The sequence below is a fragment of the Podarcis tiliguerta genome (genome assembly GCF_965153285.1).
Source record: "Podarcis tiliguerta genome assembly, chromosome: 6".
Classification (NCBI taxonomy): Eukaryota; Metazoa; Chordata; class Lepidosauria; order Squamata; family Lacertidae; genus Podarcis; species Podarcis tiliguerta.
The window spans coordinates 33,918,085-33,944,722 of NC_139539.1; the positions used below are offsets into that span (position 1 = coordinate 33,918,085).

Genomic DNA, 26,638 nt, shown 5'->3' on the forward strand with positions numbered 1-26,638 from the left:
GGAACATAAGAGCCTTCTAGATTCAGAGCAAGAGTCTGTCTAGTCCTACAGTAGCGTGATGGCACATTTTATTTACTTATTTATAACATTTATACACCCCTGGATTGCAAAAACCTTCAGAGTGGGTTACAAAAGATAAAGCAGTAAAATCAAGAAAATTCACAACTATACAAAAGTGCAGGAACTCATTGTGACAGGCCCCATTGCTAAAGGAGTAAAAAATGCAAGTAACTCTTTTCATCTACTGAAACACACACACACACACACACACACACGGAGCAGCAGCAGCAGCACATAGCATATTGTCCAATTTATTAGGACCAGCATGTTATAAATACTGAACATATGTTCCAAATGCCTGAATATATCACTGTGGGGACCCTGCTACCCACCATCTCAAAATGTACCATCCCAAAGGTATATCTTTGGCATAATAGGATATGGATATACATATCTGGGAGTAAGCTCCATTGAACTTAGTGGTGCTTGTGACTGTATAGATTTTTAAACACACTGAGCTTTCACAAGATTTTCAGTCAGCTGAAATGCAACATTTAAGCTTTTAATTAGTTCAAGCAATCTTGCGAAGAAGTGTTACCATTAAACTGCTGGCATGAAGTAGGAATGCCTTCAAAAAAAGGAAAAGAAGTACCCATCCTCTGCTTATTTTTCTTATTCTTTGACTGGGATAGCTCAGCATGAGACTCTTAATCTCAGGATCATGAGTTCGAGACCCATGTTGAGCAAAAGATCCTTGCATTGCAGGGGGTTGGACTAGATGACCCTTGTGGTCCCTTCCAACTCTACAGTTCTATGATTATGTTTCTAATGTGTCACAAACAAATTTAGTTTCTCCTGATCATACCATCTCAGATGATACCGTTCCTCCTGCTCTATAAAAGGTCCCAGAACTGTGCTCCCCTGCCTTCTCCTTCCGCAAGACCACTGCTAGTTCAGCATTTAGCTTCTGGGAAGCCTATAAGGAAGTGTGAAGGCAACAGTCCTTTTCTCCTGCCAGCCCTCTAACAAATGGGCTTTGGAGATACATTGCTTCTGAATGCGAAAGTTCAATTTTGCCATCATGATAGAACAACCTGATCTCATGGTAGTAAATGGCATAATTAATTATGTATTGTATGAAACAAATGTTTCATTTGTCTGTTCTGAAACTATGGCCAACCAATGTTACTGGATAATGCCCAGCTTATAACATTATGAGAGAAAGAGAAAAATCAAGCCATTTACTCTTTCCTGGCCATTCGTAATTTTGAAATGTCTCTCTTGTTCCCCTCCCCTTAAAAATATTTATTCTGAAGAAGAAAGCCACAAACTCACCTGCCAAATCCAAAATCCACATTAGGCAATATCAGTATTAGTCCAGCTAAAATGTTACAAATACCTGAATCACTACAGCAAGGCCCCAGAGATGCATCTCTCAGGAGATGAGTTTTCCCAAGTAACTGTGATCTAATTGCCTTGGTATGATGCCCTCCTGCCAGAAGACCTTTCCTTGCTGTCATAAGAACTGGAGATCTCTACAGTGTCTTCTGCCTTTCTCAGCCTCTCCATGTCAACCACCTTAGTCTCAAGAGAACATGTTTGCTTCCTGGGTGCTCATTGCACTTAAACTAATTGTGTGCCTTATCTGTGTTAATGAGTGTTTTAATGAAGTGTTTCCCCACTGAATATGAACCATTAACTACACAATGACAAATGGGTAGCCATTTTCACTCACTGCAATGGAGTTCTGATAGTAAGAATATATGCAATGTAAATTGAGTACCTTGCATATCCTCTAGCCTGCTGAGTACAGTGGTATTATAGTGGCTAGAGTGTGTGAGGACTGACTTTTGGGGAACCCCAGCTCAAATCCTTGCTCTTGCTTTAAAGCTCACCAGATGTCCTTGGTCAAGCTGCTGCCTCTCAGCTGAGTCATGACAAGGCTATTTTACCCCTGGACTCTACAACCATCTCCTTCTTCTCTTCTTCCTTCTGTGTTGAGTGTTAGATCGTAAGCTCCTTGAGGCAGGGAGCTTTTTGCACTGATGGTGAGATAACGGTAGGACAGCAATGATCCTGATGATGCTCTGATCTCCTTGGGCCAAGAGAGAGATAAATGCAACAACAAACGAATTGCAACCTGCTACAAAAGTATCTGGTACAACTTGCCAAAGAAAGCAGGGTGGCTTTAATGAAGATGGGCAAGCCCAAGTAGCAATGAGAAAGATATGGTCTGGTGGTCATACAAAGACCCCAAAATACCTTTATGAGAAGTATAAGGATGTCACTGAGCTCAGGCTGGCCCATGGTCTGTTCTCAGTTTCTGCTCATGCATAGCCATGAAGGCTGCAAATCATGTCTAAAACTGTCCTGTCATAGGACTTCCTGGTTGAGCGCCATCGATCATGGCGGCCCCCTGCTGAGCACCGGAGGGGGAAGCTCCGAAAAAAACAGGGTTCTACCGCTACGGCGACGCGGGGGACCCTTGGAAACGTGGACGGAGGAGGTCTACGTCCGTGGGACTCGGCGGGCACCAACAGCGCTCTCCCAAAACGTCTCCGGGGCTCAGTAAGAGCTCCGGAGTGTGGCGGGGGTTGAAGCGGTGCTGAGAGTCAATCGCTTCTTTTTCGGAGTGACGTCGCGCAGCTGTGATCGGAGCAGCGCTCAACTTTTCCCTGTGCAATCGGGACTAAAAAGAAGGATCCGTGAGTAGGAAAAATACAAATATTTTAAAGGATCTGATGAAATTAAGCAAGAATTGAGAAGTAATTGGACTTAAATCGGACTTAAATTAACAACGTAATATGACACCGAAGCGGAAAGGTTTAAACAGGGAGCCAGCCTTCCGCCTGTAAACATTGGAAAGCAAAGACGTGAGGACTAAAAACCCTATAAAATAAAGTTCGAAAGGGTTGAAATCTGAAGTCTTTGGAGAGAAATCCCCCCCCCTCGGGAAGCAGGGAAAGAGGGGGGGAGTTTAAAAAACTTTTTTTTTGCCTGCATTGAAAGAAGTTTACTATAAAGCTCACTGCCTGGACTCCTGGTCCTGATCTGTCAAATTTGAAAGTTAAGCCATATGGACTGTGGAAGTGCTCAAAAGGACTTTTTATAAGGACTGGAGTAATGGATATGGAGTTGTGAGTTGTGGATATTGAGAGGGAACATTACTGATACAAGTTTGCTGTGAAAGGAGAGTGGGAGACATATTATCCCTTCAGCTGCAACATCTGCTAGGTCCCCCTGGTGGTTACTGGAATTGTTACAGAGCTACAAAATAACTGAGAAAAACTTCCACTGTTTATTTTGGAGTAGATAACAAGTTTCAGCTGCAGAATAACCTTGAAACAGTCGGCTTATGGCAGAGGAAAGAGGGAAAGTACAGCAATTCCAAGACAAAACAACACGATCTGGCAAATCTTTTCACACGGGAAGGAGGGGATCCTTCCCAGAACCTACAGGAAGTACCTCTGTTACACCTAAAGTTAAAGTAATGTCGGGGGCAGAAGACCTTATTACGGCAGGATTTGCAAGGGTACAGGGATCCTTAGACAAACTGACAGAAGAACTGGCAGACACTAAAAGACAAGTTACGGAATTAAAAAGCCAGGTTACTGAAACAAATAAAGGAGTAACAGAGGCCTTCCAAAAAATAGAACAAAATTCTGCAAATATAAAGCAAAATACAGCTTCAATTAAGGAATTACTGGAAATATCGGCCGAGACAAGAAAAATTGCTGAGGAGGCAAAGGAAGTTGCAGTTGCCACTGAGGAGAAATTACCACCGATGAACAAACAACTAGAGGAATATAGAGCAAAATTTTCTATGCTGGACCTGAAAGAGAGACAAACGAATTTGAGAATTAGAAATATACCAGAAATTGAGGAAGGAAGCCTGCGGGACCTTCTTACACAAGAATTTGAGAAATTTTGGAACTTGGAATCCGAGAAAGAGGAATTCAAGATCTTGAGTGCCTTTCGATTGGGAAGAATAAGCAAAAGGATCAAAATTAGAGACTGCTTGATTACGTTTCGAACCAAAGAAGAAAGAGACAAGGTTCTTGGACTACATTTTCAAAAACCCTTGGTAATTAATCAATCTAAAGCTGAGATCTTTAAAGATATTCCAAAATTTCTTTTGGACCTGAGGTCAAACTACAAGGATCTGGTTACCCAACTAAGAAAAAACAACATCATCTTCAGGTGGGAATTCCCGGAAGGAATTTCTTTCAGTATCAAGGGAAGAAAGATAAAGATAAAATCAGTGGAGGATAAGAATATATTCCTAGAAACCTACGAGGAGGACCTACAGAAGGGAACTTTAAAAGTAACAGACCCATCGGAATCATCAGAGGAAGGGAGTGAAGGCGTGACAGGAGCAAAACCAAAGAGGACTCGGAAGAAAAAGACACCACCGGATTCGACAGATAAGGATAAGACATTGGGAGCAACTGGAGGAACATAATAGAATAAATTCACCATGTCTCTGCAAATTTTAAGTTGGAACTGCAATGGTCTTAACTCGATTCGACGGAGGAAATCGATCTTTCATATTTTAAAAAAGGAACAATTGGACTTAATTTGCTTACAAGAAACACATGTGACAAGGCTCCATAGGAAAATTTTAATTAATAAAAGATTGGGCCAAGAATTTATCTCATCTGATAAAGTAAAAAAAAGAGGGGTTGTAATATATGCTAAAGAGAGCCTCTCACCAAAGTTTATGTTCAAAGATGAACAAGGGAGATATTTGGCAATTGAAATCCAATACCATGGACAAAAATATCTGATAGTAGGTGTGTACGCACCTAATGATGGAAAATCCGAGTTTTTCAAGAAGTTGCATGAGACATTGATGGATTATTTGGAATACAATGTGATGTTGATGGGTGACATGAATGGAGTAGTTTCGACAAATATGGACAAGGCACAACGACAGGTAGTCACCAAAGATGGGAGACTACCAAAAACCTTTTTTGAATTGACTGATAACCTGGATTTGGTGGACATTTGGAGAACTAAAAACCCTCTAGGAAAAGAGGGTACTTTTTTCTCTGAAGCCAAAATGACCTGGACAAGAATCGACCAGATATGGATCACGAGAGGACTGGCACCGAAGACAAAAAAAGCGGTAATCTGCCCAAAGACTTGTTCCGACCATAATGCTGTTAAGATGGTAATGAACTTAATACCAACTGGTTCCTTTAGATGGAGGATGAATGACGCTCTGTTTAGAGACGAGGAAATAACTAAGAAGGCCCAGAAAACCCTGAAGGACTATTTTGAGATAAATCTAAACACTACGGTGGAGAAAAGAACGGTATGGGACGCAAGTAAAGCTGTTATGAGGGGGTTTCTGATTCAACAGAACACGGTCAAGAAGAGACTACAAAAGGAAAAAAGAGAAAAGATCCTTGAGAAAATCAATGAGGGAGAAAAGAGACTAAGAGTAAAACCAAAATCACAGGAAATTTTAAGAGAAATTAAGTTATATCAAGTTGAATATATGCAAATGATTAATCAAGAAATTGAATGGAAAATAAGGCAAATGAGACAACGGACATTTGAGTCAGCAAACAAATGTGGAAAGTTATTGGCATGGCAAATAAAGAAGAGACAAAAACAGAACACGATAACAAATTTGGAAGTGGAAGGAAGAAATATACAGAACCCAGTGGAAATAAGGACTGCCTTTCAAAAATACTTCAAACAGCTTTACTTTCAGCAACCCCAGAATGAAGTAGATATAGAGGAATTTTTGAAAGAGAATGGGCTATCGAAAATATCTCAAGAAAGCAGATTGAATCTGAGTGATAGGATAACAGATCAAGAAATTCAGAGTGCCATTCAGAATATGCAACTAGGCAAGTCCCCAGGACCGGACGGACTGACTGCTAAATACTACAAAGTATTGAAGGACTGGTTAATTCAGCCGTTGAAAGATGTCTGTAATGAAATACTTCAGGGGAAAAAAGCACCAGAAACGTGGAAGGAAGCTTTTGTCACGCTTATACCGAAGATAGAGACTGAAAAACATCAACTTAAAAACTACCGCCCAATATCGCTACTGAATGTGGATTACAAAATCTTTGCAGACATTTTGGCTAGAAGATTTAAGAAAGTATTAATAAAGGAGATTCATAAAGATCAAGCAGGTTTTCTCCCAGGAAGACATCTATCTGACAATGTGAGGAATATAATTGATATATTGGAATTTTTGGAGGAAAAAATAAATACAAAAGCAGTTTTGATATTTGTGGATGCGGAGAAGGCCTTCGACAATATTTCTTGGAGCTTTTTGAAGAAGAATCTCCAAGGTATGGGGGTAGGCCAAGAATTTGAGAATGGTATAAGTGCAATCTATTCTGAACAAAAAGCTAAATTAATTGTAAATAATGTAATAACTGAGGAGTTCAGAATAGAGAAAGGTACAAGACAAGGGTGCCCAATTTCCCCTTTACTTTTTATATCAGTCCTGGAGGTGCTGCTGAATATGATTAGAAAGGACCAACTGATCAGAGGGATACAGGTCGGATCTAAACAATATAAATTAAGAGCATTTGCAGACGATTTAGTTTTGACACTGCAGGAGCCAGAATCCAGTGTAAAAAGAGTCTTAGAATTGATTCAAGAGTTTGGTCGATTGGCAGGGTTTAAATTAAACAAAGTTAAAACCAAGGTTTTGACAAAGAACTTAACAGAAATTGAGAAAGAAAGGTTTCAGAATGAGACAGGATTGACAGTAGTGAAAAAAGTGAAATATTTGGGAATTATCATGTCTGCTAAAAATGGGAACTTATATAAAGATAACTATGATAAATGTTGGTCGGAGATAAAGAAAGATCTAGAAATATGGTCTAATTTGAAACTCTCGTTAATGGGTCGTATTGCCGTGATAAAGATGAATGTACTGCCAAGAATGTTGTTTCTATTTCAGACGTTGCAAATTATAGACAAAACTGACTGTTTCAGGAAGTGGCAAAAGGATATATCTAGATTTGTCTGGCAGGGCAAAAAGCCAAGGATAAAATTTAAAATATTAACTGATGTTAAGGAAAGAGGGGGCTTTGCCCTGCCAGATTTGAAACTTTATTATGAAGCAGCAGCTTTTTGCTGGCTAAAAGAATGGCTACTTCTTGAAAACACTGACATGTTGGACTTAGAAGGATTTAATAATGCTTTTGGTTGGCATGCATACTTATGGTATGACAAGGTTAAAGTGCATAAAATGTTTAAAATTCACATTGTCAGAAATGCATTGTTTAAAGTTTGGATGAGGTACAAAGACTTGCTTGAAAATAAGACTCCAAGGTGGTTGTCCCCAATGGAAGCAAAAGCACTAAAAAAACTCAATATGGAGGCCAATTGGCCAAAATATTGGGAGATTTTAGAGCAAGATGGTGATCGAGTGAAATTACAGAGTTACGATAAATTAAAAAGTAAAGTTCGAGATTGGCTTCATTATCATCAAATAATGGAGGCTTTCAAAATGGATAGAAAAATTGGTTTCCAGGTGGAAAAATCAAAATTGGAAACAGAATTGTTAGAACCCAAAACTAAGATTCTGTCAAGAATGTATAACTTGCTGTTGAAATGGAATACACAAGATGAGGAAGTGAAATCAGTGATGGTTAAGTGGGCCCAAGATTTGGGTCATAACATAATGTTTGCTGACTGGGAAAAGTTATGGACCACTGGTATGAAATTTACAGCATCTAATGCCTTAAGAGAGAATATTATGAAAATGATATACAGGTGGTACATGACACCAGTCAAGCTTGCAAAAATCTACCACTTACCTGACAATAAGTGTTGGAAATGTCAAGAGGTTGAAGGTACATTCTTTCACCTTTGGTGGACATGCCCAAGGATAAAGGCATTTTGGGAGATGATTTATAACGAGTTGAAAAAAGTTTTTAAATACACATTCTTGAAGAAACCAGAGGCCTTTCTCCTGGGTATGGTTAGCCAACAGGTGCATAAGAAGGATAGGACATTTTTCATGTATGCTACAGCAGCAGCAAGGATACTCATCGCACAGTATTGGAAGACTCAACAGCTACCCACACTGGAAGAATGGCAGATGAAAGTTATTGACTATATGGAATTGGCAGAAATGACCGGCAGAATCAGAGACCAGGGAGAAGAGACGGTGAAGGAAGATTGGAGGAAATTCAAGGATTATTTACAGAAACATTATAAGATAACGAACATTTGATGACATCGGATTGAGGATGAATGGGTATTTGGGAAAAAGTGATCAGAGAAAGATTTAATATTTTGTCAGACTAAGGAAATGCAATTATCTATTAGTCTTTAAGAGTATTAGAAAATCAAAGTACGATAGAGGACAAGAATTTGCAGACAGAATATATGATTTGGAATACAGAGAAGGAAGGCCTGGGGAAGTCGGAGAAATAAGTTAATGTAAAGAATACAAGGAGACAAAAATTGTTTTAAATATGTTTTATTTTCTATGTTGTATTTTGCTGTTTTGTGTTTGTGTGTTGTAGTACTTATCTTTTCTGTTTTTTCCTTTTCTTTTTCTTTATGTTGTTCTTCTGAGGTTGTTTGTTTAATGTTGTTTCAAGTTTCTGTTGTAAAACTCAATAAAATATTATTTAAAAAAAAAAAAATAAAACTGTCCTGTCATAAAAGTTGTGAGAGAGACTGAGCAATCGAGTTGATGTTTTGTGCCATTGGCAGATGTATGCCTGCCACTCTTTGTTTCAAACCTCCTTAGTCATTCATATCCATTAAGCTCACTCACAGAAGACATTATGAAGGAGGGAAAGAAGATAAGCGTAATTTGGGCAAACTCAATTAGAAAAGTTCAGCTGGAACATATGAATTATAGAAAAGAAGTTCTGCTGTTACGAGAACTATGCAGAGGTGTGATCAAAATACATCCTCCCTCAATCAGGTAGCTATATCTCGGGGAAGATGGTGCACTAGCAAAATAAGTATGTGGTTGGCTTTGTGTCATTGCCTTTTCTTTTCTTTCTTCTCTGATATGGGGGATATAAAAGCACTCCCCTTCCCGCAGCTGAGAAGGGTTCCTGGTCTAGGGATGGGAGAGATTTTTTGCTCCATTCACATATAAAGGCGTACCTATCTAATTTGGACTTTTGAAAACAACGTGTGAACTAAAAGCACAGCCATCCTTCAAAATTGGCACTTCTCTAAATTTTGCAATGCAGTTCTCCAGCCAAGGAATCTGTACAAAAAAAAATTTCATGTGTCGTGGTAAACTGTGCATAAAAATGCATATACTAATGGAAGCAACATACAAAACTGCATTATATTTAGGGGAATTGCTTTGCAAAAAAGTGCTCAGTTGTTGTTGAAAATTGAAGTGGAAATGTGAAGAACTGAACTTGAAATTGGAAAAATGAGGGAAACTGAAATTGAGTTGAGTCTTAGACAGTGTGTGCCAACCTTGTCTCTCTCTCTCTCTCTCTCTCTCTCTCCCTCTCCTTGTCTTTCTTTTTTCCTTTCCTTTCCCTTTTCTACTTATTTCAGTGTAAATGTATCAGCAACAGGAAAAAATCCAGTAGATAGGAAGCTTTCAGCGATAGCAGGGATTCTTTGGTAACCGTTTCTAAGGGCTCATAGCACAAAAATGTAGCTTACAACAGGCCCCCAAACTCCTATTGACCCATAGTCCTTAAACACAGTATTTCCCCAAGGCAGTAATGCTTTATGGTTTTGGAATATGTGGCAATCCCAGCTGGCAGCATATAACTCTGGATCACTGGTCAGCAGTTCCTTTCTCCTCTCCTGTAAGTCATAAACAGCAAGCCGTGGGGCTTATTAAACAGACCTCAGAACTCTCAGGGGTGCTGCTATTCCTTTCTGGCTAGTATAACCAGCCCCTTGTAGCTGTGTTTCCTATTCCCACAAACTATAATTACATTCTTTTATGTTGTCTCCAAGGCCAAAGATACCACTTGTTCCAAATATTTTGCTTCTGAACAGCGACTTGCTCCTTGCGTTCTGTTTGGTATGGATCTTAATTCCTAGAACTGGAAGACCATAACATTGTTCTTTTCAAAGTTTTCCACAGATCAGCATGAGATGCACTTCTTTATTTTCCATTGCATGATAGGTATCGAGAAACCAGTTTCCCTTGCGCTTACACAGTTCATTTATGACAAAGCCTTCAGAAGTTCTACAAGGGTCAGCACTATAGTCGTAGAGTAATCATATAATTGTTGAGTTGGAAGAGACCACAAGGGTCATCTACTCCAACCCCCTGCAATGCTGGAATCTTTAGCCCAATGTGGGGACTCATGTTAGGAGTCTCGTGTTTCACCCGCTTAGTCAGGGGTGCCTACTGCCTGTAACATCACTGTTGTGAAAACATCCTACTCCCTCTCAACTGGCTTCTTTAAAAAATACTGTGTGAGAGTTGTGAGACCCTTTTCCCCCTCAGAGAACTGAAATTCCCAATCACACCCTCTTCCCAGGGAACTCTGGGAATTATAGCTTTACAAGGGGAATGGGGGTCTCCTAATAACTCTTGGCACCCTTAACAAACTACAGTTCCCAGGATTCTTTGCATGAAATCATGGCCATGACTGTTTAAAGTGGTATGGTGGAACTTTATAGTGTAGTTGGGCCCAGGAGAGTACTATATTTCCTATGTTCTCCCTGCCCTTCCCCATTTTGCATCCTATCTCTTAAGTGGGGCCAGATACCCAGGACAATCTTCTCCCAGCATACAACACACTGGCCTTTTCTTATCTCTTGCAGGCACATTTCCTTCAAGAGGCACCTGCCCAGGCAGATGCATGTTTCCAGTGTGGACTATGGTACAGAACTACCACTTGCGGCAGAGCAGCCAACTTGCATTGGCCGGATCAAGCCAGAGCTGTACAAGCAGAAATCCGTGGACTCTGAGGACCCTAAAAAAGAAGCAGAAAAAAACTGTGGGAAAATAAATTTCGCTTTGAAATATGACTATGAGAACGAGACCCTGATTGTGCGGATTCTCAAGGCCTTTGACTTGCCTGCCAAGGACCTCTGTGGCAGTTCCGACCCCTACGTCAAGATCTACCTCTTGCCTGACAGGAAGTGCAAGTTCCAAACCCGTGTGCACAGGAAAACGCTCAACCCCACCTTTGACGAGAGCTTTCAGTTTCCTGTGCCCTATGAGGAGCTGACCAATAGGAAGCTTCATCTTAGCGTCTTTGACTTCGACAGGTTTTCTCGGCATGACATGATTGGTGAGGTGATCTTGGAGAACCTCTTTGAGGCTTCGGATCTTTCTCGGGAGACCTCCATCTGGAAGGATATTCAGTATGCCACAACGGTGAGTAGGCGGCTTTTGCCATTAGTGTGGAGAGACAATAGCACACCAATGCTTGGATGAGTTTGCCGTAGCTCCATAGGCTAAGCTGCACTTTAAAATGAGAGCTTTGGCACAGACAGACCATCAAGTGTTCTTCTTTTGAAGGTGTGGATGATACAGTGTCAGTTTCGGGTATTAAATGGTCCTTGGGCCCTCGTGGGTCCCTTCTTCTCCTGGCTTCTCCTTCCTTCTGCCCCCTCACTTACCCTGTTCTTTGGAATGCTGCTCCCCTTTCTGTTCATTGTGCATGCATACACAGAGAAGAAGTTGAGCAGGAAGGGAAGGAGCAGAAGTGGACAATGGGTTTCATGCAGCAAAGTCCTGGTTACTTGAGATAGCCATCAATAGCTGCCAACAGTTTAAGCAGAGCTAACATCCATTCAAACATCCAGTCATTCATCTAGGTTATGGGTGATTACATTAAAAATAGTAATATTGTGAAGGTACCACAGTTCACACTTCCTTTACAGGTCTTTCTAGGTCAATGTTGATAATCCTGGGTGAGATGTACTTACACCCAGGTTTTGTCAAATTGTGGCAAGGAAGCAAGATGATGGCATAGGGATGGGCCAAGACATTTTGCTACTCAAGGCAAAGGAAAATATGGTGCCCCCCTCCCCCCACAATGCCACATACAGATGCTGGTAGATTACTTTCACACCAGTGACGGCACAGCTTTCCCCGCCACACCTGAGGGCAATAGGCTATGTTAGAGAGTGTGGCGCAGGTTGTGTAGCACACACTGCTCTGTCCTCCAAATATCTTGCTACCCCTCCTCAGCATCTCTTGCTGGAGATAGCTCCATCTCATGCAATCTAATGGTAGGGTTGGCCATATCAGGGTAGATTTATGTCTGTTTCAGGGAATCAAAATATGAGAACTTCCTTGTTGTTCCAAAACTAGGCAAGGTCAAGGGCAGGACTCTCCATGAGCCACAGTTTGGAACTAGTGCACTGGTTCCTGGTTGTAGGATCTGTTCTGTGCTTTAAATTCTGACAGCTTTGGCGGTAAAAGGTGGGGGACTGCTCACTATACATCACCATTGCAATTTGCATAGTCTATAAATTGTTTTTAAGTGTCTTTCTTTGTCCTTGGGATATTGCACTTTAATTATACGGGAAGGGCTAGAAATACAGGGAAAGTTGTACGTGGAAGAGAATATTGCCGCAAGGACTGGGGTCCAGCCTCAGACTTTCACTGACTTGCATTTTAAGCAAAACTGCCAACTCATATTCAGTATTACAACCCGTGAAATCTAGACATTTGCTTTATTTTAAAAAATGCTGAAGCTGCCAAACTATATTATTACATGCCATATTTTGAGCTTTTCATTACTATTTGAATTCTCAGTTGTTAATAAGGGTTAGTGAGTGGCAATTGAAGCAGACAAATCTCAACAGAGAATGTTCCTCCCATACATTTTAAGTCTGATTTGCTGAATCAGTTATTCAAGTTTCTTTGTCTCTCCTTTTAAGCATCTTCCCCCACCCCCGCATAACAGTGCATTACTCTAGAGTCATATTCTGCACTGAGACCAGATAGGGTCCAAAATGAATGATCTCCATCAGACCATGGATGCATCATTATTCCCATTTTAATGCCATACCAGGTCAGAGCTCCTTGTTGAGAGGGAGTCTATACCCATAAGCTCCCATATCTCTCTGCCAGTTGAATAAGGTGGAAGAAAAGGTAACAGGAACAGATGGCAGTTTCTAGGTATTTGAGGACAGTACTGAGCATATCCATGATTAAAGCCTGAGGACTGATTTTGCTGGGGGGCAAATGTGGCCATCCAGACTTTTCTGTTTGGTCCGAAGGACTCTTCCAGTGCCACATCCCATTTCCTAAGGCTCTGCTCCATGTTTTCCTTGAGTGCTTTTTTCCTGGCTGGAATGTGTCCCTGAACTGTGATAATTCCTCTTGTTTGCCTGGATACAGCACAGGCAGAGGAGCACAGGTGGGAATAGAAACCTCTGGCATTTGTGTGACTGAAATTCAACCTACTGTACAAAAGGTATGAGGCACATATGTTCCTCTGCCTACTTTTGCCTCTGGTCCCACCCACCCCTTGAATGATTGCCCTAGAAGATTGCTAAAGAGAGATTTTGACCCCCCCCCTACCACTGTTATAGAGGTAGGTTATTCAACACCTCAACAGGGAGGCTGAAAGTCTGTGTCCTTGTAAAATGGGAGGAAAAATGATGACAACTACTTGGGTACAGCCAGCTTGCTGAAGCCAGCAAGTTGAAGGTGGTGTCAAAACATTGTCCTTTCATTGTTCCAACTCTTGCAGATTTAATATTTAGATAAGGCAACTTAGTCTTGAACACCCAGACAAAGGTGATAGGATAGAGCTATTAGGGACTTCTTCTGCATGGAAATACCTTTGGCAAGCCAAGAGCTCCTGCCGATTACCAAGAGGGACTTGGCAAAGCTTTTCCTCCTGGCAACTTGTTTTGAAAACCAGAAGCATGAACAAAAAAGGTCTTGTAGTTCTGTGCAGGTTTCAGTAACCTCCCAAAATGGTGTTCCAAGTTGGAGGAGCAGGGGAGGCCAGGGGAGGCCAACAACAGCAAAAGGAAAATACTGAGGACCCCTGGCAGTTCCAGCTGCTGGTGCAGGTCTTATTGCACTTATTTTGAAGGAGCAGCTACTGACAGTTAAAATTAATGTCAAAACAAAGGATGTGTCCAGGGTCATCTCTAGTTTAGCTCTCGTATTGGCCAGCAATAGCTTTGCATCGATAGAAGGTAGCTGATTTAGAGACCTATATGGACTGGTTGAGTTGAAAGGTTTGTGTGAGGAACTCTAGTGCATTGGCTCAGACTAGCATGGCTACTGTGCTCTGGTCTTGGGACAATCAAATGTTCTCCTGTTCCTTTCATGTTTCCTACCATTCTATTACTCCGAGGAATTACTCTCTGCTCCAAAATTATGTTCTTACTGTGAAATAGATTGCTTTCCAGACCTTAATACAGCTGTTTGATTTCCCCATGCCCTCACCTAGATTTTTCTATCTAATCTGTCCAAGATACTGTCCTAGAAGGAAGTTGATCAGCTTGCTTTATATAGCCCAACTTTGAGAATCATCTCTATAGATTTTCCTTTTTTTCCTTTTTAATAGATCTTTCCAATCAAATCTTCTTCAGAAGAGTTTGAACAAATTTGCTTTAAATGAGAAGTTACAGAATCCGACAAATTGATTTTTCCTCTTGGAAGTGCCGAACCTGGGGAATGGAGCATGGGACTGGAGCTTTAAGGCTGCTAGCTGCCTGGGGAAAGTTTTAATATTTTGGGCAGAAGGAAATGATGATGGTGCAGTGGGGTATATGGCCTGGTACTGAGCATGTAATTAGTCCCAGAAGTGCCATTGCCTGAAGGCCTTTCTTGCATCCTTGCCCTCTAAGCCCTCGGTGCTGTACTTACCCCAGAAGCAGCACTGTTGTTGCTATGCTTCAGGAGCGCAGTCTCATTATTCCCATGCAAAGCTCCCCATTTATCATTCTAATAGCGTAACTGTCTCACAGGTTTGCAAACACTTCTGCAATGTTGTTGTGATTGCCAACAGCCCAGGAAAACAGTAAGATCCTTAGCAGATGCTGCTAATTTGTTTCAAGCAGTAGCCCTCCTAATCGGCGTCATAAATATGCATTAAGGCTTAGCCAGACCTCACCCAAGGATGCTAATGCTTGGCCCTAATGAAGTTCTTCATCACGCCTCCTCGGAATGCTGCAGACAAGAAAGTCAAACCTAGTTTTTCTTCCAAAATCTACACTAGGGCAATGCCTTGATTAGACTAGCCAAAATGTCCCCAAATAGGGTGTGAGCATTTGAGTCCACCAGGACTTTTCATTGGACTAGATGAGGTGGTAAACAAAATTGGGCCTGGGGGGAAGTTGGAGCCATGGAGTCTGCCCATACTCAGGAGGAGGAATGTGGGAAGAATTAGCAGGCACTGAAATATGGGTCTGTTAGGTTTCAGGTGGCATTTGGTATGGCAGGGAAGGCACTGTCGCATGTAACACAGTCTCAAAGTGGTGAGAGACTACAGTGGTTCCAAATGCTTTTCCTGGGGTTTGGTTTCCTTGAAATGAAAGTCCACGGAGACTGTGGGGTCTTTAACATATAAGGTTCTATTTACACATATACACAACCTGAGCAAAAGATGGAGGGGTTCACAGCATTAAAGCTCCACAGGTCTTGCTTCCTCATGAGGCTTTCAAGGAAGCCCCCAAACCACAGCTCTTGGGACCAGCACAGAGCAAGACATGCCTCTGTGTCACCAGCTTCCAGCATCAACCAAAACTCTCGCACACAAAAGAGAGAGTTGGGGTCGATTTCCAAGAGGGACCACCAATTGTGATGTGTCTGCTCAACCTCTCTCCTCCTCTGAGAAACAGGGGTTTTTTTTGGGGGGTGCATTGTTTCAAAAGCCCTCAAAACCTGTTTGAGCTAAGGTGACAGAGGAACAAAATAATTATTTATATACACCATGGGAAATCAAATGTCTCTCAAGCAGCTTTCAGTTCTCTTAGAAGCTATTGACTATTAGGCAATTTCTTCATACTTGGCATGGGGCTCCCCATAGGCTGTTTCAACTCCTTGATTACTGTAGTGTGCATGCAGATTAAAGTGTGCTCACATCATCTTTATGTATATGGATTACGTAATGACATGGGCTGCTGGGTTAATTGAAAAAGCCGGAAAACTGAAACGCTTCTGTAAAAAGAAAGAACTAGCCACTCATGGTACTTGTGGCCTTGAATAAGGATCCTCTAAGTCAGGGGTCTGCAACCTTTAAGACAAAAAGAGCCACTTGGACCCGTTTCCGAAGAAAAAAAACCTGGGAGCCGCAAAACCATTGCGACATTTAAAACAAATATAACACTGCATATATTGTTTCTTACCTTAATGTCCGATCTGACAGCGGGCGGGAAGGTGACGTCGGGACGGTGCGTGACTAACGCACGCACCGCCCCGATGCGACGTCACAGCCAGTACAACACCCACCACAGTGGGGAGTGTCGGGGCACACAATGCACCGCCTCCCCTCGCTAGTATCCACCCCAGAGCCACGGCAAAGGCGTAAAAGAGCCACATGCGGCTCCAGAGCCGCGGGTTGCAGGCCCCTGCTCTAAGTGAAACCATAGCACAACACAACACAGGGAATCTCTGTCGTGCTCTGGAAGTTTTAGAAATGTTTTTTTTAATTATTCCACATAGTTTTATCTGCTTCAGATATGTACAGTGAAGTGACTGGTGCTTTTACACTGTACAAAACCTCACCTCTCAATTGGCTGCATGGAGTTATGCACAAAAGCTGCCGGCATCCATCTCTCTTGGGAAACAATGGAGGAGTGCACCTTTGTGGGTGAAGTCAAACTGTTGGAAGGTTGCAGAGCCTGCTGTGGAAACTGATGTAGGAGAGATATGTTTCGTTGCAGCTGGGGCAGACGACGGCATGCAGTTGTTCTGCTGCAGATACGCCATGGTGTTTCTTCTCTCTGTACTTCTCCCAGCAGTCATTCCTTCCCTGGTCACTGCTATGGATGCATGACCTGACTGTCCCCAGGCACTGCAGTCATCTGCAAGGAATTCCCACATGGCAGGATTGATGTCGGCAGCCTTCATGTTGCGTTTGCAGACATCTTTGTAACACAGAGTTGGTCTGCCAACTGGCCTGGTGCTGGAAGAGCACGTCCTTGGGAATCCTGCCATCTTCCATTCTGTGGACATGGCCAAGCCAGTGTAGACGTCACTGAGACAGGAGTGCAAACATGCTGGAACTTTTGGCATGGGAGAACACATCTTTGTTTGGAATTCTGTCCTACCATTTGATACCCAGAATCCTCATCATGTGAAAGGCATTGAGGCGTCACTCCTGATGGTTGTGAAGTTTCCCACATCTCACTTCCACAAAGCAGCATGCTCAACACACAAGCCTGGTAGACCTTCATCTTGGTATTGGACGTTAGCATCACACTCTTCCAAATACTCTACCACTGAACTGAAGTTTTTTCTAAATGTTTATGCTAAGGTATACATTTTTTGCACATTTTACACACTGTGCATATTTTACTCTCAGAAGTGCATCATAAAATCTGCAGAAATATGAAAACTGAAGGGTTACTGCATCCTGATCCACGTCTTAGTCTGGGAAATGCAAACATGGTCGGTTTACCTGCAGAGGCAGACCGGACAAAATCCCTGAGCCTGAGCATCCTTAGTCTTTGTTCCATAGCAAAGAAACAACCTGAAAGACTGCCAGATTTCACACCTGAACATTTTTTTTCAGAAGCAAAACCTTCCACTCGTATTGTTAGTGATGTCTTGTCCAGAACAAGAAAAGAAAAGATAAAATAAATGAGAAAAAAAGAATGAATGCCTGTTATTAATTTAGCACCTAATGAAGCAGAACAAAGAAGTATAAATAAACCTTTCTTTGTTGGTCCTCTATCTGGCTGGTGATGAACATTTACATGTTAGACTGTTTTCTCTGTCACAGTATAATACTGCTGCTATTGGATAACCAGCTGCTGTGCTCAAGCTTTCTCTTTTGAAATAAATAGTTATGCCTTTACATACTATCATAAGTCCATAGGTACCCCTGCCCGTACGGGCTAGTCGTGTCCGACTCTAGGGTTGTGGGCCCATCTCACTTAAGAGGCCAGGGGCCAGCGCTGTCCGGAGACACTTCCGGGTCACGTGGCCAGCGTGCCGAAGCTTCTCTGGCGAGCCAGCACCAGCGCAGCACACGGAAACGCCGTTTACCTTCCCGCTATAAAGCGGTACCTATTTATCTACTTGCACTTAGGGGTGCTTTCGAACTGCTAGGTGGGCAGGAGCTGGGACCGAAGGACGGGAGCTCACCCCGCCGTGGGGATTCAAACCACCGACCATACGATCGGCAAGCCCTAGGCACTGAGGTTTTACCCACAGCGCCACCCGTGTCCCAATCATAAGTCCATAGGGATAGGCAAATTTGCCCGTTTTGGGTTCTCATTTTTCCAGTCTCCAGTGCTCCACATCAGGTTATGATTTTTTTTAAGTCCTTGTGAAAAATTCATCAGCATTTTAAGGTAACTTACTTCTAACATGCACATTTTTGTTTACATATTTGCCCAACGTATATGGTTCTGCAGGCAGTTTTCACTAATGTACTGCATTTTTGGTATATTATTTTATATTGACATGTGCAGAATTTACATAGTGCAGGGGTGAAGAACCCTTTTTAGCCTGAGGATCATGTTCCCATTTGGGCAACCTCCCAAGGGCCATAATCCAGTGGTTGGCACGGCCTGAGGCAAAAGAGGATGGAGAAACAAATGTAAAATTTACCTCTTTACAGTAGGTTTGTTTCTTATAAACACTCCTCGCTATCCTTCATCCAGACAAGCAAGAGGCATTATCAGAGTTCAAAGACTCATTCCAGCCACACATACCCTCCAACTTTCCTCAGAAAATAGGGATATTCAGCAAAAGCACTTGGTGTGAGAAGCGAGAGCAGTGAGGGGGTGTCTTGGAAAGAGTTCTGAGGGTCAGGTAGAGAGGCTGAATTTGGTCTCTGTGCCTGAAGTTCCCCACCTCTGCCCTAGCATGTGCATTTTAGTACACATCACTTGCTTGGAGAGCTACACTGCAAAATTTGGAGAACTGTGAATTAGCATAATGGTTCTGTTTGATTTGCACATTGTTTTGGGGAGTGTGAATTAGGTAGGCTCACTTTTAAATGCAGACTGAACTGAATTTCTTCTCCATCCCTAATAAAGTCTCACAGATTTTGTCAAACAGGGCCTTCCCTGAAGCCTGCCCAGCATGGTGGCCAATTTAATAAGACACATTTTCATGTTTCTTCATAGTCAACCGCGCTGTGACATGGTGAGTCACTTAGATAACTTGGGATTAATTGATGGTGGTATGAATACTGTGTAAAAAAGAGGAAATTGCAGCAGAGGGCCTCTTCACTGCCCTCAGCATGGGAAGCTGCACAGAATATATTACACAACTTGCTTAAGAACTAATTCAATTGCCAATCAGATTCTGGTGGGTTTTGATTCCCAGCAGTTTTTTCTCCCACACGTTGGGCTTAAATTTTGAGAACGGACAGCTGCCCTTTAGTTGCAAGACTGGCAATATGTTTCCTATTTCTGCAGGCAAGAGAGTTTTAGCTGCATGTATTTATGATCATCTTCAGTTCTAGATATTGTGGGGTCATCTACCCCCACTTTTTTAGTGAGGCACCAAATGGTTCACTTCATCTCCAATCTCAAAGGCAAAGGCAAAAAAAGGGCCGTGGCTCTGCTAGTCATGGCAACAAATTTTTTGTCCATCTAGATTTTCATTGATTTGTTGTCCATATTTCCAGAAGGGATTGTATGTGAACAGAATCCCAAATAGCCTCTGTGGTCACTTCCGTGTGATCTGTTATATAGAATCATAGAACTGTAGAGTTGGAAGGGACCCCAAGAGACATTAGTCCAACCATTTGAAATGCAGGAATCCTGCCCAGAGCCATCCCTGGGTGGGCTCAAGCCACCAGCCTTCTGAATGTTTTTGAGCATTCATCCTGATTTGTTTGCACAAAGTTTGCAGGGATTTTAAACAACATTGACTTTCAGTGAACCTTTATTATGATTGGCTTACGGAGAAGTTCTGTGACATTGTGTCTGGGATATAAATAAATTTAATAGGAATACCCTGCATTTCCCTGTCACTTTCCTTATTGCAAGAAGTTCAGTTCTGGAGGGAAGAGGATTCATTGCCCAAGAACACTAATCAATTTAACTGCACAACTGAAATTTGCCAGTATGTGATTGAATCCTATAAGAACAGAATAAGAGTCTGCTGGATCTGACCTTTGGCCCTTCTAAATCCAGCATCCTGTTCTCACATTAACCAACCAGATGTGTGTGAGAAACCCACAAACAGGAAGAGCTTCAGAGTAAAGAGAATTGTTTCAGCTTTTTGTAACCATCTGTGAACACCAGGATACATATGTTAATAAATGAAAATTGCTACTTGGCTGGTAATTTAAACAGGCATATTTTGGGCTGATTAGAGAAGGAGATGCTGCAAAAGCAGGAGTGGGGTTTTTTTGTGGGAGAAAAAGAACGTGTTTAAAAACATTCCACTGGTACGTATGGAGACTGCAGCTATTCAGTGGTGTTCATGCTCAGAGGTACTTTCCCCATATTATAGGACTTAGTATTGAAAACAAACTTTTCGGCAGAAACCTTGGCATAAATTAAGTAATGGGGATGAAGAGACAAAGAGACCTTCTTGCCCACAACAAGGGTGCAAGGGTGAATTATAAGAAACAAACAATAATTAGTTTTGTTCTTCAAATGAAGATGAATGGAAAATGAGGAGACAGTTATATGGAGAGGAACACATTTTTGTGTTACCTGTGTGGAGGATGCAATTGCTCAGGGATGAGAGAGCAACACTTTCTATATGCTCAGAGGCACGTGTCTGATTGTGCCTCCCCTCCAAAGTAATGAAGTGAATTGTTAAGGCACTACCAGTACTGAAAGCAGAATTCAGTTTGGATATTCAGCAATTACTTCTGATCTGCAATTTCTGGCAGACGTTCCTAAACCTGTCATTGCTTTTGTTTAATGTGCTTATGAGTCATGCTTGTGAGAATATGTGATGCTCATTTATGTAATCTCTGCATACTTTCCATTTTAACTTTTCTGTAAAACATTCAGTATTGAACGTTTTAATATCATATTGAAGCTGGCAGAAATCAAAGCATTTTCAGTCTGACAACGTAAGTAAAACCCTCCTGCATAAGAGGAGCAGGGCAAGCATGAAGCAAATCACACATGTTCATTTCGGGCCTTGCATGGAAATGAGAAATTGATCACATCTGAAGGAATGGCAACACAAATGGAATTGGCTGGGATTCAGAGATACAGATGAATGTTCTACAGAAATCCACAGCTTGAGGCTGGGAAAACAGAATTTTAGCTCTGCATTTTTGACAAGCCTAGTAAAAAGAGGAATGTGGTTTGTGGACCATACACCCAAGGAAGAGTTATTGCGGGCTGTAAAAACTAAGAGGATTACTCTGACAACTCTTACCCTGGCAGCTCATAGTCAGGGTACTATTCTAATGCCAACTTTTATGTTTTCCAAAAGATTCTGGTATCTAGCTTTAGTTAATCTTACTAGTAGCAAGTGAACATCCAGGCATCTTTACGGTCTCTCTTTAGAGTGTTAATGACTTGTTTCTTTACAAAGTAGCATCACTTTCTGTTGTTCAGTGGTGTGTTTATTACAATCTTGACTTTTTTAGGGAGCAGCTGCCTTCATGGAAGCAAATATTTAAATGGGGAATAAGATTTCTGCAGTGCCAGGCAATGCCAGGCAAACAGAGCCACTCATATTTTTATTTTATTTTTTATCTACCAGAGCAAAAATGAAAGTTGGGCATTATTAGTCAAAGAGATGGAACACCATATCCATCTTGCTTAAATCATCCTGTCATTGCAGCTCTCTACAGAACTTTAAAGCATCAGTGCCATTGGTTTCCTCTTCTGTGAGTTCCTATTATCGTTTATCACTGGCAAAAGAATTTATCATCCTGATGAGTGGTGGTAGGTGAAGAGAGAACAGGTGTACTGATGGGACCCACAAAGAAGTGAAATAATCTCTGCATGCAAATATACACTGTATTCTCCTGCATGAGCTCTGTCCGTGTGAACCAAGCCATCTACCCAGTCATGGGAGGTAGAAAACAAGTTTTGCCCTCTCCCAAATGTTACCTCTGGGACGCAGATGGCGCTGTGGGTTAAACCACAGAGCCTAGGACTTGCCGATCAGAAGGTCGGCGGTTTGAATCCCCGCAATGGGGTGAGCTCCCGTTGCTTGGTCCCTGCTCCTGCCAACCTAGCAGTTCGAAAGCACATCAAAGTGCAAGTAGATAAATAGGGAAGGTAAACAGCGTTTCCGTGCGCTGCTCTGGTTCGCCAGAAGAGGCTTAGTCTTGCTGGCCACATGACCCGGAAGCTGTACGCCGGCTCCCTCAGCCAATAAAGCGAGATGAGCGCCGCAACCCCAGAGTCGGCCACGACTGGACCTAATGGTCAGGGGTCCCTTTACCTTTAAATGTTACCTCTAGGTAGTATGCTCTCTCTCTCTCTTTCCTGGTTGCCTCTCATTTCTTGGTGACCCATTACATGTAGAAAACCTCAGGAGCAGGCTTTATGTTTTAAATAGTTCTAAGTGTTTTGCAGTGTTTAACTCACTTCTCCTCAACATTTAACATGAGGAAATAATAGTTAGTTAGTTAGTTAGTTAGTTAGTTAGTTATTTTCAGTGCTTTTTTTTCTTTAAAAAATGTTTAGGGGTGCTCTCATTTTGACTCAAGAAAATACCATTTTATAGTTCAAATTGGGGAAAATAAATACACGAAATGGACAAAAGTACAAAGATTCAGAAAATGTTTAGGGGTGTGCGTACCCCTGTGTACCCCCAGGAAAAAATCACTGGTTGTTTCAATGATTTGTATACTGCTTAATCACAGTCATCTCTAAGTGCTGTCTGGGAGACAGGGTACAATAAGAGTAAAAATGAGTTCAAACTAGGAAATCAATTACTTTGGCAACCTAGTAAGTTTTGGACGGCTGAAATTTAAAACCATAGCCATATGGTTTTAACATCACACTGACTTCAAAATTGTTGCTCTGAAAGTTCAAACCTCAGCAGGCCTTGTTTAAAGAATTCAAGAAGAATTTCTCTGGTGTGGAAGTTAACGTAGGATATTCATCATGCAAGCACAAATATGCTTGCTGAATAGAGAAGAAGTCTTGCAGATGAAGGCTTATGTTTATTTAATATTAAATTTCTCTCCTACCAATCCTCCAAGGAGCTCAAGGCGTGGTAGGCATGGTAGGAAGGCTGAGAGACGGTGATTGGCTCCAGGTCACCCAGTGAGCTTCATGGCTGAGTAGAAATTTGAACCCTGGTCTCCCAAGTCTCATTCCAACAGCCTATTCACAGCACCACACTAGCTCACTATCAGCTTCTTGGAAGAAAAATGTCTTGGGGCAATGTTGGAGCTGCCATGGCTCCACAGCTTTTTTCTTACCCTCTTTCCAATAATGTGTCGCACAGCACAACAACTACCGTGGCATCATTGCACCATGTGTTTTCCTTCCCTAGCCTAACAAGGGCAGAGAAACACTGGGCACAACTGGAATTCTGCATCTGTAGATGTTAACAGGAAGAGCAAAGAAGCAGTCACAGGACAACATCAGTTTCATATTTGTTGTAGTGTCCAGTTCTGCCCTGTGACTCCACTTTATGCCTGTTAAGTAAAGGATGAGACTGGCACTGACTTCCCTTTGCCCCATCTGGTCAGAGACCATACAGTGCCCTGTAGTTCCGTTATGCATCAGTTTACTTGCAAATAAACTGAGGCAGTGTTCATCTGCACAAAGGGTTAAGAATGCCCCTCCCCTCTTTCTACATTTTTTGCTCTGAGGCTCTGGGCAAAGGGCCTCGAGGAAAGCCAGCATCAGTATTCTGATTTGCTTCCAAAGTTTCTGCATCTAGTTAATAATGAAAAAGGAACAACAAAATAAATTGTGGAGCAATCATCAGATTTTTATCTCCTTGTGAATCTGTGGATGTTACAGTAATGAGTGATTCTTCCAAAGTATGACTAATGCACAAGTGTAACCACAGATCAGCCTAGCTAGTAGAATGCAGCCCGGGGCCATTATATGGTAATGATATAAACACTGACTGAATGGAAGGAAGAGGAGAGCTTAAGTCAAATGCCGCCCCAGCTGCTTGAATGCAGATGATTCCATCGCACAAAGTATCTGGGATGGGAATGATCGACATGCCTTTGCGTTCCTAAGCGCTTATGCTGCAATATTGTTCATTCAAATTTGATCTCTGGGACCAGCAGCCCGACTCAAAAGCAACTATTATTTCTAAGCTATCTGACGGCTTCATCTCGCCAAATAGGATTAGCTGGAATTCACCCAGGACTCAGAAACGGCAACGGCTCTGTATGGTACGCACAGAGTTTTTCAGATACTTTAATGTGGTCTCTCATTAATATTCATTGGAGCTAGGCAGCATAGTTCCTCAGAGACTCATCAGTGTGTACTTGGGATGGGGCACTGAAAAATACTGAGTAACGGTAACACTGCTGTTCTCATCACAAAACATTGGCAGGGAGATTGCGGCTGTTAGGCCAAGGTGTCCTAGATCCACGTGGGGTGGGGGGAGTTTGTTATGATCTGGAATGTAATTCATGAGGACAGAGAATTTAGAGTTGTCTGATGAACTCTTTTACAGTGATTTCTGTAAACATGTCTCTTTAGACTTAGGGTGGTGCTACTACGAATTTTCACAATGCCCGAGTTTCAAGGCAAAAGGCAGTTTTTTTGTGGGATGCACATGAGGCTGTTTTGAAGGTGCAAAGACTAGGACAAATGTGCAACTCAGGGCCCCCAGAATGACATTGAAGCCTGCTGTGGGAACTGGTTGAACTCTTTTCGTTGGGTCCCCAATGTCACCCAGGAAGGCTGGCAGGCTCCTGCTGGTAGAGGACTGGGAGATGAGGGAACCCCCCCCCCCGTCCATGTCCTGCTGGAAGTCCCCATGGCCAGGTGATGCAACCCCAGGAGCACCTTCTGGAGCATGGGGTTGTTTGGGGTGAGTTCTCAGAGGTAGGATGACAAGGGGCAACATGGTGTGACCTGTGCCATGCCCATTGGACAAGGAGATATGGCAGCAGCATGCCATCAGGAGCCACAGCTACAGGTGTGGCCTGAGCCCTTCACAGGCCAGACTGTAGAAGGAGTGGCAACATGAGTGGCAGACATGGGCTCCTCACACCACCCTGCTGTTGCTGCTAGCCTGGGTGCCATCACACTAAATGGGAAGCTGTCTGACAGCAGGACATCTGCTTCCACAGACACAAAGCAGTATCATGGGGTGCCTCCCCCCGAACCTCATCCTTGTCTCCCCCAGCCAGACAAACTGCAAGGGAGGCATTCTGGTCACCACCATTATGGTCTGCTGCCTGAGGAAGGGAAGTTACATTCCTTGGCACACCTTATCAGTGCTGTAGCTCAGTGGTAGAGCATCTATTTTGCATGCAGAAGGTCCCAGGTTCAACTCCCCAGGAACTCCAGATAGGGCTGGAAAAGACCCCTGTCTGAAAGACAGCACCGCTGCTGGTAAGTGTAGACAATAAGCTAGATAGGCCAGTGGTCTGACTCTGTATAAGGCAGCTTCCTATACTATATTCTGATGTTGCATCAAGGTGCACATCCAAATACATGTGCAGGTGAAAGTACTACAGTTCAAAGGGGGTACATTTTCATCCCTGTTCAGAAAGTTGCTGAAAACGGGGCAATTTTCATGAGAGCAAGTAAGTTACACACACACACACACACACACACACACACACTTATGAGTTTTGACTTAGCACTGATTGATTCATGCTATGTCATCCACTGCTTTGTTCCCCGTCTCTTTGGAAAGCCTTCTGAATTTATTTGCCAGCAAGTGAAGTTTCTGTGTGGAAGCACACCTTTAATACCTTGCGCATTAGTATTCTGGACAACTCTGTGGTATAAATGTGTAATACTTTGTTTTACTGAGAGCTGAATAGGAGATCATTGGGCAAAATTCTCATGCATCAACAAGATCTATGCCAGTGATGCTTTAAACTCCCTTAATGTCTCTACGTGTCTTGCTGGCTCCACTGCTTGATTACTAACAGCTACATTTACTCTTCAAGGAAGTGTTTCATCTCACTTGAAGGAATCAAAGAGCCTTTCTCCATATGGATTGCAAAACTGTGGAAATGAGTCTCCGACATTAAATAAGCAAACTTCAATTTAGGTTTCTCTTCATTCTGGATTGTGATCACACACTCGTACCATTTAGAGTTAATTAATCTCAAATCAACACCATCTGCAAGCCCTGCCCAGGTCATTTTGCTACCCATTTCCACATATAGAAAACGATTGGACTGACAATGTATCTTATTTCAGCACTGGCAATGGGATAATGTTCTCTCGAGGGGCAACACACTAGCTTGGTCAGTGCAAGACAGGCCACGTGACCCACACACCTTGGCTCCCTGCCACTTCCCAGCACTGGTGTCATGATTTAGCTGTCCCACTCTCCACAGTTGTGGGGCTGGCATTGACCTTCTTCTTCTTCTTCTTCTTCTTCTTCTTCTTCTTCTTCTTCTTCTTCTTCTTCTTCTTTTCTCACATGAAGGGCCAAACTAGGTGTGATGCCAAATGTGTC

At 42.4% G+C, this 26,638-nt stretch overlaps 1 protein-coding gene across 4 annotated transcripts in view; it reads left to right on the top strand.

Annotated features, from left to right (window-relative positions):
• SYT6 (synaptotagmin 6) overlaps positions 1-26,638 on the top strand; it is a 138,065-nt gene that overhangs the window by 61,820 nt on the left and 49,607 nt on the right. For all 4 annotated transcript variants that reach the window (XM_083444442.1, XM_083444443.1, XM_083444444.1 and 1 more), the window contains exon 3: positions 10,753-11,311. In XM_083444442.1, coding sequence (XP_083300568.1) covers positions 10,753-11,311 — 559 coding nt within the window. The remainder of the gene's footprint in view (positions 1-10,752; positions 11,312-26,638) is intronic.